Genomic DNA, 14,193 nt, shown 5'->3' on the forward strand with positions numbered 1-14,193 from the left:
TTAATAATAGTTTTATTCAGATTCCCCTAAAAAGTAGGGACAACAGTGAAGAATACTTTTTTTAATAAATTTATTATATTCTTAAAAGGCACTACTTCTTCTGTTCTCAATTCTACATGTGCATAATTCACTTGACCAACTTGATATTACCTCTTTCTATCATCACGTTTTATCTGGAAATGACCGCTTGACCAAATTAAAAACAATCTTTAATATTGTAGCCAATCAAATACTTTTACTATGGTCTGAGTGCTCATCTTATGTCAAATATAATTAAGTATCGCTTTTAAAAAAGTTTTTTATTTTTATTTTTTTTTCTTTACATTATTATATAAAAATAAGCATATGATGGCACCACTTCGTCAACTAGAATTTTATTCGGGTATTGGAGGCATGGTAATTGAATAATCAACTGTAACCAAAATGACTATCTTACCATCTTTAACAGCATTATGCTGCTAAACTTGCTAATTGGGATGTGGAAATCGTCAAAGCTTTTGACATTAACGATGTAGCTAATAATGTATGATCTGTCAAAAAAAAAAAAAAACATTTTCGTGTGTTTGTTAATTTTTCTTTTTTTTTCCCCAGATTTATAAACATAACTTTGATCCCAAGATAGTTGGTCAGGTATTTACTATTATTATATAATATGATATTGATATTGATAAAAGTAATAGAACCTTATCGAAACTCTTTCAACTAAATATTTTGATGATATTGCAGCTGATGTATGGACAATGTCACCGCCTTGTCAACCTTATACACGTATCGGCCTTCAACAAGGAAGTGAAGACGCTCGTGCAAAAAGTTTTTTGCATTTATTGAATGTGTTGGGTGAAATGAAGAATAAACCAAAGTATATTCTGCTTGAAAATGTAAAAGGATTTGAGGTAAAAAAAAAAAAAGAGTTTTTGAATGCAATCTATGAATCATTTATTTATATACATATACATATATATTTTGATAAAAGGAATCCGATTCAAGAGAGATGCTTGTTAATAAATTAAAAGAATGCGATTATAGTTTTCAGGAATTTTTATTAACACCATTGCAACTTGGTATTCCTAATTCTAGAATGAGATATTATTTATTGGCAAAATTAAAGCCATTAACATTTGCAAAGCCAGTAACAGGAACGATTATTGGATATATTCCACTTTCAGAACACATGTCACAAGAGTTTATTGATATAAGAAATATTACTGAGGAGGAGAAGTTATTAACTGATCAAGTCGTCATTGATCCATTATTAAAATATTTAGAACAAGTTGATGAAGATCAATATCTGGTGCCTGATAAAGTACTTGTAAAGAATAGTCACGTTTTTGATATTGTCAAACCAGATAGCCATCGTAGCTGTTGCTTTACAAAAGGTTATTTTCATTATGCGCAAGGAACTGGATCGATTCTTCAAATGAATCAAGATGTGAATGTAAGTTGCAATATAACATGAATGTAAAGATTAGTATCCTATCTTTATGATTCGTTATATAGACTTCAGAGATATTTAAAAAGGCTATGGAATATAAAGGAATAGATGAAGAGAAACAATTAGAATATTTACATACTATAAAACTACGCTATTTTAGTCCAAGAGAAGTTGCTAATTTAATGGGTTTCCCTAAAGAGTTTGAATTTCCAGAAACAACTACTATTAAACAACAATATAGAACTTTAGGTAACAGCATTAATGTCAGATTGGTATCAGAGTTAATGCGTTACTTGCTTAAATAATCGATTGTGTTAACCAGTAAACTGAATTTCTGGGACATGAAGCGGCTACTCACGTGATGATGAATTTTAAATAAAAATATTGTTATTGTAATCCTTTAAAATAATGTATTTTACGCAGAGTTCTTTCAATCTGCCAAAAAAAAATATCATAAGTAATACAATACAATATTTTTAACGAAGATTCTCTTCCAAGCAGGAATAACAAATAAGAAATCTTACTGCAAAATAGATTTTTATGATTACTTGATTTTTCTCTACTGTCTGAATTTAAAATATCAAATTAAAAAAAAAAAAAAAAAAAAAAAAAAAAAAAAAAAAAAAAACTTTTTTCTTTTTTGAATTAATGTCTTCTTACATTTCAAATACAAAGCCTACATTATTTCAAGTGATATTGAATAAACTAGGTATAATTGAGTTACCTTTAAAAGTAAATTGTTGGTATTGTTGTCAGGATTCCTACATTTTACCTGGTTCAAAGAATACGAGTGATCATTGGTATTGTTATTTATGTGAAAGCACAAATGCAAGAGATAAAGTAAGAAGAACATTTATCATTTTTTTTTCTTTTAGAATTTAATAGTAACGTCTCTATGTTAGAATGGCGACATTGCAGATCCTAAGCACTTTGAGGCCTATCCTGAAAATTTAAAAAGTAGGATGATCATGTAAAAGATTATTATTTTATATGTATATTTATATATAACTCACTATTATATAAAGTAACACGTTTGAATAGAACTCAATCAACTATTAATAGAAATAGTGAAAGAACATTATGCGATAGGTGTCAACATAATCAAGTTATAATTTATGAATTATTAAGTCAATACATTCCAGATGAAAGTGTAAGTAAAAAAAAAGGAAAAAAAAAAAGATGCAATAATTAACAACAAATCTAGGATCCTACTTATAAATATCGATATGATAATGTGGATCAATATAAAGCAGATTTACATAGACGATATAAATTATGTGATGATTGTCAAGCAAAAATAAACCAATTAGTAGAAGAACAGAAGGCAACACTTAGGAAAATAAAAATAAATGAGACGTTGACAAAGAGTATAACGACGAAAACACCAAAACAAAAAAATAAACAGCTGTTTTATTTTATGGGCGCTTGTTGGATTTTGATACACATCATGACCTCAGTCTTTATTATTTATGGTAAATATATAGCATAGCATTCAAAAAGGAAAAAAAAAAAAAGGGAAATGACGAATGACTTCTAACTTGTGTTTTATTGAAGCTATTAAATATCCTTATGATGGGAAAATGATATTTGATTATAATATCATGACAAATTTATTGAAGGAAAATAGACACGCTATAAAGGATTTAAAGAAAATTCAGGCTATTGTTCAAGAATGGCTTAGTTCAATTTTTCCTAATTTGCTTCACTTTTCAAAAATTATGTATTACTGCTTAATGTCTAATGATACAGAGATTTGTAATTGGAATAAGTATAACTGGCTTATAATTGCAATCTTATCCAACTTTACATCATGGTTCTTTCATGTATGGCATCATAAATTATACTCGGCCTTTCATGATACTAGTCGAATTAAAAACTGGAATCTATTCAAGGTAAGGTATTAAGAATCTCCCCCCCTAAATAGTCGAATTGAATTCATAATTGTCGTATCCTTTCCTTCCCATAGACTATACAGTTTTGGCTATTTATTATACGTTTTGCAATGATTATGATGATTGCATACAATATGAATAATATTGGATTAAAAATCTCATTAGGTGTTTACTTATCAGTATGTATTTGATAAATGAGCTTAGATATATTCATTTATTTTCTAACCCTGATGTATATTAGATGCTTATTGGTTCATATGTTATCGTAAGATACGATAAAGGTAAATGGCCATTTGTGCCCGTCGGTACCTCACATTCTGCTTTTGATTTGGACACGGATATTCCAAAAAGTAGTAAGACATCGAAGCGTCAATCATCGCCACCACCACCACCAGTAGATTTTAATTTAGAAGAGGATGGTATGTCCATTGTCAGTGAGAATATAACAAGAAAACAAAGCCAGGCAGATCCTTTACAGAGTATTGTAGAAGGAGTTGGAAGAATTATTGTATAAAAGAAAGAGAGAGAAAGAGAGAACGAGAACGAGAAAGAGAGATTTGTAAATGTAATAGATAAACTGTAGCAGAACAAATACCATATAAAAATATTTAGAAAACAATAAATAATAAAACTGTATTTTACTATAATTAAAAAAAAAAGAAAAGAAAAAAGAAAAAAGGGAAAATATTTATTATCATAAATAAGACCAAAGCTTTATTTACCAATAATAGGCATTGGATATATCTCTTTCTTTTGTGTTATTGGATGACCTGCTATCCATTAATGGTGGAGGAGGAATATTACGTGTAGTAGTAGTAGTAGTAGTAGTAGTAGTATTAGTAGTAGTATTAGTAGTAGTAGTAGTAGAAGAAGAAGATGAAGAAGATAAAGATGAAGAAGTAGAAGTAATAGTAGTAGGATTATTTATTGAGGTATTAGTATTTCGTAAATAACTTACAAGTGTATCATTATTAGGAGCAGATGGTATTGTCTGTTGTTCTAAGGGCAAAGAAATACCTGATAGGATATCTACGTGCTGATCTGTATGAATTAAATGCTGTTTTTCTTGCTGCTGAGAAGTGAATGATTGATATTCATTTATAATATGACTATTAGACAGGTTATCTTCGTAGATGAGTCGATGTTCTTGTAAACAGTTAGTTTCTGCAAATGGATCTTGTTGCTGTCCGTTAAGACTTGAATCCATGAAATTATTCCATTCATTAGCATCTAAAGAAGAAGGAACACCCCAAAATGATGTCCCTACGAGTGGATCGTATTGCCTCGTTGAGGATACAGGGATAATACCTGGTGCTGCAAAAGGATCCATTGTACTTGGCGCAGTATTTGTGTTGTTACTACTAAATGAGCCTGCAGGTAATATTTGAAAAGCATATTCTATATTCTGTGTTGAATCTGGAGAATAAAACGTTCTTGCACTATCCTCAATTTGATGTCCTTCCTCTTCATTTACTCGAATAATGGGGAATCGTAAATTACTGGTATTAGCTTTAAGTGATAAGCTATTTTCTTCAGACCGTCGTTCTGAGTTATCATCTAGAGTATAATCATTTTGTTGAAAATAATTCGAAGGTCCCTGCCATTGGTTTGTATCCTGTTGTAAATCGGTACTACTTAATCCAGATAATTCAGCTAAAATTTGACAGCTTTTACTTGCCGTTGGCCAAGTGATTTCAACTTCATCTAAAGCTTGCATACATTTTATCACTTTGGCTTTGGCTTCTAATGATTTTTCACTCTTATTGTTATGCTCAACTTGTTCTTTGATGCAATGTACACCTTTGATAAAAATAATGCTTGATGTAAAAATATAATAGACGGCATAATTAAATACATAACGAAGTTTTTTTTCAGCCAACATTGAATTTGTGACAGACAGAATAGCATCTGCTGCTGCTAAACAGACAGAGGCACATGGTAAGAGAGTAGGTATAAGGATTTGATCGGGTCCAGGAATAAAGGGTCGATGAAGCAAGATAACTACTGTGTGATAGATCATATGTAACTGACAGATAGCGATAGATGGAAGAGGTTCATCTTTTTTTATCTGTAAAGAATCAGGTAATTGATCATACCATTGATGCAATTTCTTATTCAAAGCCAACAAGATAGTATCTGTTTGTCGTGTCCCTGTGTATTGTAATGAATGCACGTAATAAATGTTTTTCAACACATGGCCAAGAATGTCGCAAACTTTAATTAGATTTGTAAAGGCATCTAGCAAACTAAAAGAGTGTTGATCGTCATCTTGTATTGGATCATCATCGTCTATAGAAGGAAATGGAACATCACAATCTCTTTCTTCAAATGTTGACGCTCGACCATACATAGCACTTGCTAATCTATCTACAATATAACAACACCAAAATACTCGTCTCCTTCGTTCGCATTCTTCAGGAGAGATATTCCAATGAGTACAATCTCTATGTAAGCCTAAATCTTGTGCCATTCTAAATGCCTAATACTGCTGTTATTAATAATTTAACTCGTAAATAAAGCTAATTCAAAAATTTACCATGCCACTATATAGCCAAGCTCTAGCTGACTTCATAACACCGTGCTGGTGACTTGCTAGCAATAAAAGTGCTTGTACTGTAGATATACTCGGTGTATCATAAGATTCATCTAATAACTTCTCTGCTCTCTCAAAGAAAATATCTCCAGCTGTATCAGGAGAATCTGGATCTGACCTCACTCTTGTATCAGGAGATATACGAGAGGCCACAGCATATACTGCATTTAATAAAAGTGGCGCCACTGGATCAATGGCTGGGTTATCCACAGTCGAAAATAATTGACGTTTATAAAATAATGGTAAAAACGGATAAAAATGTTTAAAATAAAGTCGTAGTAAATGTTCAGATAAGTCTTTGGGCGGTAATTCAAGTGGATCGACATTAGTTGATCTCCTTGTCTTTTGTAATTGTGATCGTTTCCCATAATTTGTAAAATGAAATGCGCCATTACTGTATGTTTTACTGTTTTGTAAAAGATAATATCCAGAAGATCTTCCTAAATAACGTACTTGACCATTTTCGTCCATCATTAATTGACCTACAACTCCTTCATTCGCTGATGCCTCTATTGGTTTTGGTCTTTGCATCACATTCTCTTCATTTGGTTCTCTTATGCTTTCACGTTTACGTTTTCCAGCTTTATCTTGCTGCCAAAAAAAGACTTTATTTCTTTCTGATCGAGGTACTCTTCGAACTGGTCTTGTAGTAATTCGTTCACCTGTGGAAGTCTCCAAAGGTGCGTTCAGTTCTTCTAGTAGTTGTTTTGATTTGATATCTTCCCCTTTCTTGGCTAAATCAGCTAAAAAATTTTCTAATTTATAAAGTCGATTCTCTATAGCTTCAATATAACCTTTTGGTGGTCCACGCTGTTAACAATAAATAAAAAAAAATAAGTCCGCTGAATATAAGGTTGTATTGTACTGCGCATTTTACAACAAACCTTTTTTGTCATATCTTTAAAGGTACATTCAAGATCGGCATTTTTACAATTTGTGCAAACAGGTGTTGCGCCATCACATTTAACCTTTTTACGTCTACATAAATCACTAAAAGTAAACTAGAAATTAGATTAGGGGTGCTTTTTTTTTTTAATCCACAAAAAATTGAAATAGATGATTTACCAAGCTCGGCTAACTCGTTGTCTCGGTATTGAATGCCCTTCTTCAGCTGACATTGACATATTTTCGAAAAGATGGATAAATAAATAAATATGCTACAATATGTAATGTTCAATAGATGAATTAAATAAAAGATAAAAAAAAGATAAAAAAATAAAATAAAATAAAATAAACGGGTAACCAACGAAATCCTCACCGGGGTTAATAATAATCTATATTTTTTTGTAAGATTTTTCCTCTTTGGGTATTATTGCTTCTATTTTACATACTTGATTTCCAAAAAAAAAAAAAAAAAAAAAAAAAAAAAAAAAAAATAATAATAATAATAATAATAATAATAATAACGATATACTTTCTGAATATATGCATTAATTTGATATTATTGACAGAATTTCCAAGATTGATCTGGTAAAGGTAGAAGAGCAGAGCCAAGGGAGGGGGGATGGTATGTACGAAACCATTGCCCTAGAAAGCCACAAATGGAAATCAAGTAAATAGAAGAAGAAGCCTGTGAAGGAGCTTAAACAAGTCTTAAAGAGACTTACAGATTAATACAATTACAACAACTTTGTGTAAACTTTACAGGAAACAGTTATGGTGTTGTATACGAACTCTGATTCAGACATTAATCCTTAACAGTAGCTGTTGCATAGTTTACTTGGATAAAAGTAGATATTCCTACAGTTCAGTTTGTAATAGAAGGAACACTCTTAAACTTCTTCACTGTTATATAAATGGATTTATTGATACTACATTATCATCTTGACCAATAAATATGTACGAAAGAAAATGTTAGTTGAATAGAAAAAAGTTGAAAAAAAAAAAGAATGGTTAGCGCAAATATCTTGTCTATCGTTGGTCATTTTCAAAGTACCTGTCATCCGCATACTTGTAGCTACTATCCATTTACTCAGTTCATCAGAAAAACTATAGAAGCTCTACATGAATGTCAATGAAATAAAAATATTCTCTTTTTATAGTGGCATTCAGAGTCTGATCAATGTATACTTATTATTTTTTGTTTAATTATTTTTATTCTTTTTTTTTTTGGTTTATTTCTTTATATACATGTATATTCAAGTATTCGTGCCTAGATATTACATATCATGATTATTCAGCAAGAGTCAGCAGCAGTAACCCAATAAGTAAAATATAAGTCTAAATTAATGACTAACATGGCAACTACTAAAAACATTAGGAGCCCTTATCGATTTAATTCTTTTGTTAAAACACGAGGCTTGCTTTACCTTGTTATGTTTGTAAAACAAACTTGATTAAACGTAGGCATAGCTGTATAAAAAATAAAACCAGCTCAGTACTATATAAAATCACATTAGAGTGATAAAGAGAACCATTCATCATATACTAGAAAGTTGCTATGTTTGGGACGAAGCAAGAAAATAGTCAGTACCATGTATTGATACTATCCTTAACAGGATGATATTTATGTTATTCTATAAATAAGATATTTGTTTTTACTGCTATGGATTTTTATGTAATAAAATTATTGAAGGGTGTACTACGGCTTTTAAAAAGGGTATATTGTGCCATTATTAGAATGTATCTCTAAAAAAAAACATGAAATGATCAGAAGGGTTGTCTGACATGTGTAACCTACTACTAGTCTGTGAGTAGCATCATGATGTTTGGGATTATACTTGATACATACTATTGATAATAATAGTTCTTCGTTATAAAATTACTATTTTACCTTTAATTGAATCAAATTCAATCATACTTTCTCTGTACATTTGTATGTGGTATAAACATCAGCTACACAGAAATCCGTTCGTAAGGATCATATTCATCATTAAAAGTAATCATATAAATTTTGTAAAATGAACCTTAAGTAATAGCATAAGTATTAGTCACTTTCCTTTTTTTTTTTTATTATTATTATTATTTATTCTGCTGTTTGCGTAATAGTTTGCTGTAAAAGTTAATACTATATACAAAAGACAGAGAATGAAGCACATTTTCAGATCTATTTGTCAAATATTTAAAGAATAAAAGAGAAAAAGTACAAATTATTTGAATCATTAATTTAAAGCATACATGTGTATATTTTATTTTTTTTCGCATAGAAACTGTATTTTAAGTGATATACATGTGTTGAAGCTGTTAGTGTACAATAGAACAATAGTCATACTTTCTTCTAGTGCTGATTGTCATCTAATGATGAAAATTATAAATCATAACTCTACCCTTTTATATCATTCTTCTTTTAGTGTGTTGTAACTATTTTAGAATAATAATTCACGTATTAGACATGTTTCAAAAGTTATAGTAATGAGTCGGTTATACGTTGTATTATCTGTTTAAATATCTAATTAACGAGTTCATTATTCAACGATAATAATATGAATTATTTTATCACACATATATATAATATCTATTAAGCTGCATATCAATGTTAAGCATTGCATAATCAGCTAAATAGCAAAAAAAAAAAAAAAAAAAAAAAAAAAAAAAGCAGTGATCAGCTTTACCGCATATTAGCATATTTCCCCGTTTGATTGCGTTTTTTAGTAGAAATTTGTACAATCAAAATAGATCCAACATAACTCTATTTATGGGCATAAATACATTTAATAGATATGCAACAGTGATCGAAAAAGGAGAAATAAAAAAAAAATACTTATTTCTTTATAAATGTGTGTAACATGCTTAGAAAACTATTCAATTTTTTTTTATAAGCTTGTCCTTTACAAAAGAGATTATGATAGTTAAGTCAGCATCCAAGAATAATAGAGACACTTTGATTGATTTCTTTTAATTAATAATGATCCTAAAATCTATTGAATATATCGTTCCGTACTAATCCCGAGCATTTCTCCTGTATGAAAAAAAAAAAAAAAAAAAAAAAAAAAAAAAAAAAAAACTTGTTTATTTATGCTCAAGCTCATCTAGAAATAAATCTATTATCCTCTTTAATATAGTAAAGTATATCGTGATATTTTACTCAATTTATCTTAAATTCTGATCATTTACACGAGTAAGAAGAAAAAAGGCGGAATAGCATATGATAATTTACCCTACTCCTATGTAAAACAAATACTTTCCTCTTCCTCCCTTTTATTATAATATTGTTTCTTACATAAAATACATCTTCTCCTTACTGTCTGTAGATCCTATATTAATATTTCATTTTCTCTCTTTTTTTTTAGACTTCCTCTTTGTTTTCCTTTTCTTACTTACTTACTTTAATGACTATAACGAATAAAAACTTATTAGAAGGAGATAAAACGAAACGTAAAAGACTTAAGGTAGTCAGTGCTTGTTTAGAGTGTCGTAGAAAAAAGACAAAATGTAACGGTGAAAAGCCTTGTGTTGGTTGCATTAAAGCTCGTATGGATTGTAAATATATCAGTAATAATTTGTTAAAACAACCACTACCGCAATCAATTCAGCCAACACCCAACAATGACTCAAGTTCAATTGAATTAATCGAAAAACGCTTAGGCATCATTGAAAACGTCTTGAGGTCTTTAATTACAACCAACAATTATACACTGCCAACTTCCGATCATTTTCCTATTACCTCTCCTTCACATCTTCCACCTTCTGAAAACATGTTCAGAACACGAGGAAAAAGACAACGACATGAATGTGTCACAACAGATATGACTCTACATCATCATGGGTATTCACAGCAAAATAAACTTGCGCCTATTAAAATCGAACAGCATCGTATTTCAACTATTAAAAATTTATTAAATAATGATGATGAACAAGAAGATATAAAAGGGAAATACTCATGGTGTTCTTCTTCTTTGGAATCCTAATAATAATTTTTTTTAAAAAAAAAAAATAGTCATCCTTCAGCATTCTATTAAATTCATTTACAATCGATAACCAATAATCTGCTATTGCAGCTGGAATTATACCACTATTTGTTTATATAACTTTATAAGCATTACATGTAATAAAAAATATAAAATAAAAAAAAGATGAAGGGGTATATAAATATAAATATAAACATATAATGATTATATTCCAACCATGCCAAATACACAAAGAGCTCCAATATAAGGCACTAATATAGTTTTAGCTACAAAATAAAATAGTATACCAAATGCTATAGAAATTGGTAAAGCAGGTAATGCCTTATTATAAATGGCCAATAAAAAGATAGTAGCTGTTAGGCCTGTTAAGACAGCAATTGTACAGCAAATAGTCGTAATCCAATCATACATTGCTGCACGAGCAATCAAGACACTATAAAAAACGAAATCACCTAATCCAAGCTTAAGACCACTTCTCTCTACATCTTCTTCATCTTGTTCTGATAAACCAGATCTTTGACTATTTCTATTATCAGTATGATTTGTTTCTAGTGATGCATTTGGGTTTATTAAATGATGACTACTCTCTATACTAAGAGTATCATCTGGCAAACGCATAAAACCATCATGACTATTTCTAATTAAAACCTTTTGTTGAATAAATGTATTATGTGAATGATAAGATGAATGACGAAAGTCTATGTTCTTTTCTACTCTCAAAGATTCTTTTTGTTCTCGACCAATAATACTTTTGGACAATCTGAAATGGTCTTTAGCTGATGCCATCATAAACCATACTGCATTAACAGAATAAAGTAATGCAGGAACTTCTCTTTGCTGTTTCTTTGAACTTTCAATCAACAAACGAAGAGGTCCAAATGGGCATAGTACTGCAATAAGATCTAACATAATTAAAATAAATAAATAAAATCAGTATATACATATTATATATAGATGTATCTATTACCCCATATAGCAAGTAAACCTAATAGAATCCAAGTAGTCCACTGCTCTAATCCAGTTAAAGAAAATGCCATCAATGAACTCATAATAGTCAAGTAAGTCTGTTGTAACCAAAGTGGACCTTTCCAGAAAATAGAAATCAAACCAACAATTGCAAAATTCCATAATCCTAATCCCATTGTGATAAAATCCAAAGGAATGGAAAATACTTGGATTAAATTACTATACAACATAAGTTAGATATACAAATTCATTATCGTATCATAAATAGAACCCACACGTACTTACAGCAGTAATAAATAGGACATGAAGCCTAATAGTAATAAAACAACAATCATAAAGAATATAATTAGGGGCTTAACCCATCCTTTCTTAAAGAAAAAGACCATTATAATTGTCATTATAATAATTTGACTAATAATGATAGCTGCATTTGTAAATGAAGTAGCTAAAGTATTTGTGTTGGAATTGTTACTTGATGTAGTTGTATAAGTACTAGTAGATTGTATAGAAACATAGCTCGGCCGAATAGGACTACACACATATAGAATACGTAAATGAGTATGTATATCAATGTATGCCTCCCTTTTCTTTTCTTTTTACTATATCTATTCTATTTACCTATAATCACTTGAATCATCGAATGCAATTTTAACCCAAAATATACTTAGTAAAATACATGCAATAACAGGTTTAATAATTCTATAGATTTGAATAGTATAATATTTAAGATCATCTAGTTCTTCTTCTTGTGTATTCTGTAAATCATTATCTTCATTACTTGACAGGCAAGTTAGAGCTATTTCTTCATCTAAATGGATATAAAACGTTCGTATATGTATGCATGTAATATTTGCACATAAAAATATTCAGTTACTTGGCTGTGCTTCCAACACTACATTATTGACTTCTATTACTGATTTTCTTGTGAGTGATCTATTTTTTTTCGCTGCTTTACATTCTTTATAGTGGCTTTGTTTCCAGTGATCTTTTTGACACTTTATTGAACAGTACTTTGGTCCTTCATACCTACAGGATGAGCACATGAAAGATGCAGATCTTTGACATTGTGAACATGATGATGAATTCGTGCTAGATTCGTTTGTTATTATTTCAGTTGCCATAAAAAAAAAGAATAAAATCTTAAATGTGTATATATATGTTGTGTGTATGTGTGTGTAATATTATATCTAAAAGTGTATTCTCAAACTTGAATCACAAGTTACATAAAAATTCAAACTAATGGTGAAATGGGCTTATGAGAAAAAAAAGTTAAAACGAAATGGTTTATTTTCCCCCTTTTCCTTCCCCATTATTTTAAAATTTTCTTTTCCTGATTTGGATATTTTCCACCTTTTTTTTTTTTCTTATGTGAAGAATTCCTCCTCCATTTTACTAAAATTCCTATATAAAGTAAATTTTTGTAGAAGATAATAAAATTACTTTATTTTTAAATTAAAATTTATAAAGCGACCTATGGGCACATAATATCTTTGTTATATTGAATTGCCCAGGTCAGTTCAGATTATGCGAAAAACAAAAAGGTATCTAAAAAACCCTCTTACGGGACAAGAGGTAAAAAAAGGTAAAGGAAAGGAAGAAGAGAAGGTGAGAAAGAAAGGGGGAATATTGCTAACAAATTTAAAGGGACAACCTAGTTGAGTCATTTCCTGCCTGGGTCAAGAAATGGAGGGGAGGTAGTTTGTCGTGTAGTAAGTAATCCATTTCCTGTAGAATGGTGCACATAACTGGCCAGCGATAGAACCAGGCAGAAACGTTTCTTGAAAAGTACGACAGTTTAAATTTTAATAGTGCGAGAAAAGGTGTATTGTTATTGATTTAAAAAAGAATTGTTTGATTTACATCGTAAATCAGATTTCTAGACCGAATTTATTTTAAGCTAAGCATTTCTAAGGACTTTTTTAAAAAAAAAAAAAAAAAAGTTCGGCATTTTGGGGTATACTCCGCTGAACTTAAAATAAAAACCTAGTAGATGATGACGAAATCCTTTCAATAAAAACTGATTACGCGGTCTTTCTTCTTTTTCTTTCTTTCTTTCTTTTTAAAAAAAAAAATTTCTTAGTGGAATGCCACATCCCCCAGCTCCCTCTCTCTGTTGTTTCTATGTTTTGTATTGTTGTGTTGGCCGGATGCATAGCCTATTGTAAGCGTTGGTATTTTTACTGACCCCGATAGAATCTCCCTCTTCGGATACCTTCTAATATAACTCTGTGAAGCATCAGATGTATAGACTGTGTTCTAGATGTGGACATTAGCCTACTATTTTTTTAAGTTCTTTGTCGTTGTGTTGGCCGGATGCACAGCCTATTGTAAGCGTTGGTATATTTACTGACCCCGATAGAATCTCCCTCTTCGGATACCCTCGATTAAAGTCTTAGAAATTGAATAGGTTATATGTAAAAATTCTACTCTGTCAGATTGAGGTAATATTGTTACTGGCTTGTA

The 14,193-nt window shown here is 30.2% G+C and overlaps 7 protein-coding genes across 7 annotated transcripts; 4 read left to right on the forward strand and 3 right to left on the reverse strand.

Annotated features, from left to right (window-relative positions):
- Positions 1-241: 241 nt before the first annotated feature.
- BX663DRAFT_523391 (S-adenosyl-L-methionine-dependent methyltransferase) lies at positions 242-1,979 on the forward strand. Its single transcript, XM_051529516.1, has 5 exons — positions 242-523; positions 592-630; positions 681-893; positions 974-1,435; positions 1,498-1,979. The coding sequence occupies exons 3-5, from the start codon at positions 741-743 to the stop codon at positions 1,735-1,737; spliced, it is 855 nt and encodes a 284-aa protein (XP_051378756.1). The 5' UTR covers positions 242-523; positions 592-630; positions 681-740; the 3' UTR covers positions 1,738-1,979.
- A 96-nt stretch (positions 1,980-2,075) lies between these two features.
- On the forward strand, positions 2,076-2,904 carry BX663DRAFT_523401 (uncharacterized protein). Its single transcript, XM_051529517.1, has 4 exons — positions 2,076-2,272; positions 2,335-2,389; positions 2,474-2,582; positions 2,637-2,904. Exons 1-3 carry the CDS (start codon positions 2,081-2,083, stop codon positions 2,542-2,544), a joined length of 318 nt encoding a protein of 105 aa, XP_051378757.1. The 5' UTR covers positions 2,076-2,080; the 3' UTR covers positions 2,545-2,582; positions 2,637-2,904.
- On the forward strand, positions 2,474-3,922 carry BX663DRAFT_523406 (uncharacterized protein). Its single transcript, XM_051529518.1, has 5 exons — positions 2,474-2,582; positions 2,637-2,904; positions 2,987-3,324; positions 3,399-3,503; positions 3,566-3,922. The coding sequence occupies exons 2-5, from the start codon at positions 2,850-2,852 to the stop codon at positions 3,836-3,838; spliced, it is 771 nt and encodes a 256-aa protein (XP_051378758.1). The 5' UTR covers positions 2,474-2,582; positions 2,637-2,849; the 3' UTR covers positions 3,839-3,922.
- Positions 3,923-4,042: 120 nt separating this feature from the next.
- BX663DRAFT_442296 (fungal-specific transcription factor domain-containing protein) lies at positions 4,043-6,388 on the reverse strand (the record flags this gene model as incomplete). The annotated part of the gene is made up of 2 exons (XM_051523506.1): positions 4,043-5,803; positions 5,861-6,388. The coding sequence occupies 2 exons, from the start codon at positions 6,386-6,388 to the stop codon at positions 4,043-4,045; spliced, it is 2,289 nt and encodes a 762-aa protein (XP_051378759.1).
- A 282-nt stretch (positions 6,389-6,670) lies between these two features.
- On the reverse strand, positions 6,671-6,906 carry BX663DRAFT_401694 (uncharacterized protein; the record flags this gene model as incomplete). Its single annotated transcript, XM_051522223.1, has 2 exons — positions 6,671-6,727; positions 6,802-6,906. Coding segments are annotated over 2 exons (162 nt in total), but the record flags the coding sequence as incomplete, so codon positions are not given.
- Positions 6,907-10,030: 3,124 nt separating this feature from the next.
- On the forward strand, positions 10,031-10,831 carry BX663DRAFT_523411 (uncharacterized protein). The gene has a single exon (XM_051529519.1). It carries the CDS (start codon positions 10,186-10,188, stop codon positions 10,762-10,764), a length of 579 nt encoding a protein of 192 aa, XP_051378761.1. The 5' UTR covers positions 10,031-10,185; the 3' UTR covers positions 10,765-10,831.
- A 17-nt stretch (positions 10,832-10,848) lies between these two features.
- Positions 10,849-12,067, reverse strand: BX663DRAFT_523414 (Presenilin-domain-containing protein; the record flags this gene model as incomplete). Its single annotated transcript, XM_051529520.1, has 3 exons — positions 10,849-11,666; positions 11,732-11,949; positions 12,016-12,067. Coding segments are annotated over 3 exons (968 nt in total), but the record flags the coding sequence as incomplete, so codon positions are not given.
- Between the last annotated feature and the right edge of the window lie 2,126 nt (positions 12,068-14,193).

This window comes from Cokeromyces recurvatus (assembly GCF_025118155.1).
Source record: "Cokeromyces recurvatus strain NRRL 2243 chromosome Unknown BX663scaffold_36, whole genome shotgun sequence".
Lineage (NCBI taxonomy): Eukaryota > Fungi > Mucoromycota > Mucoromycetes > Mucorales > Mucoraceae > Cokeromyces > Cokeromyces recurvatus.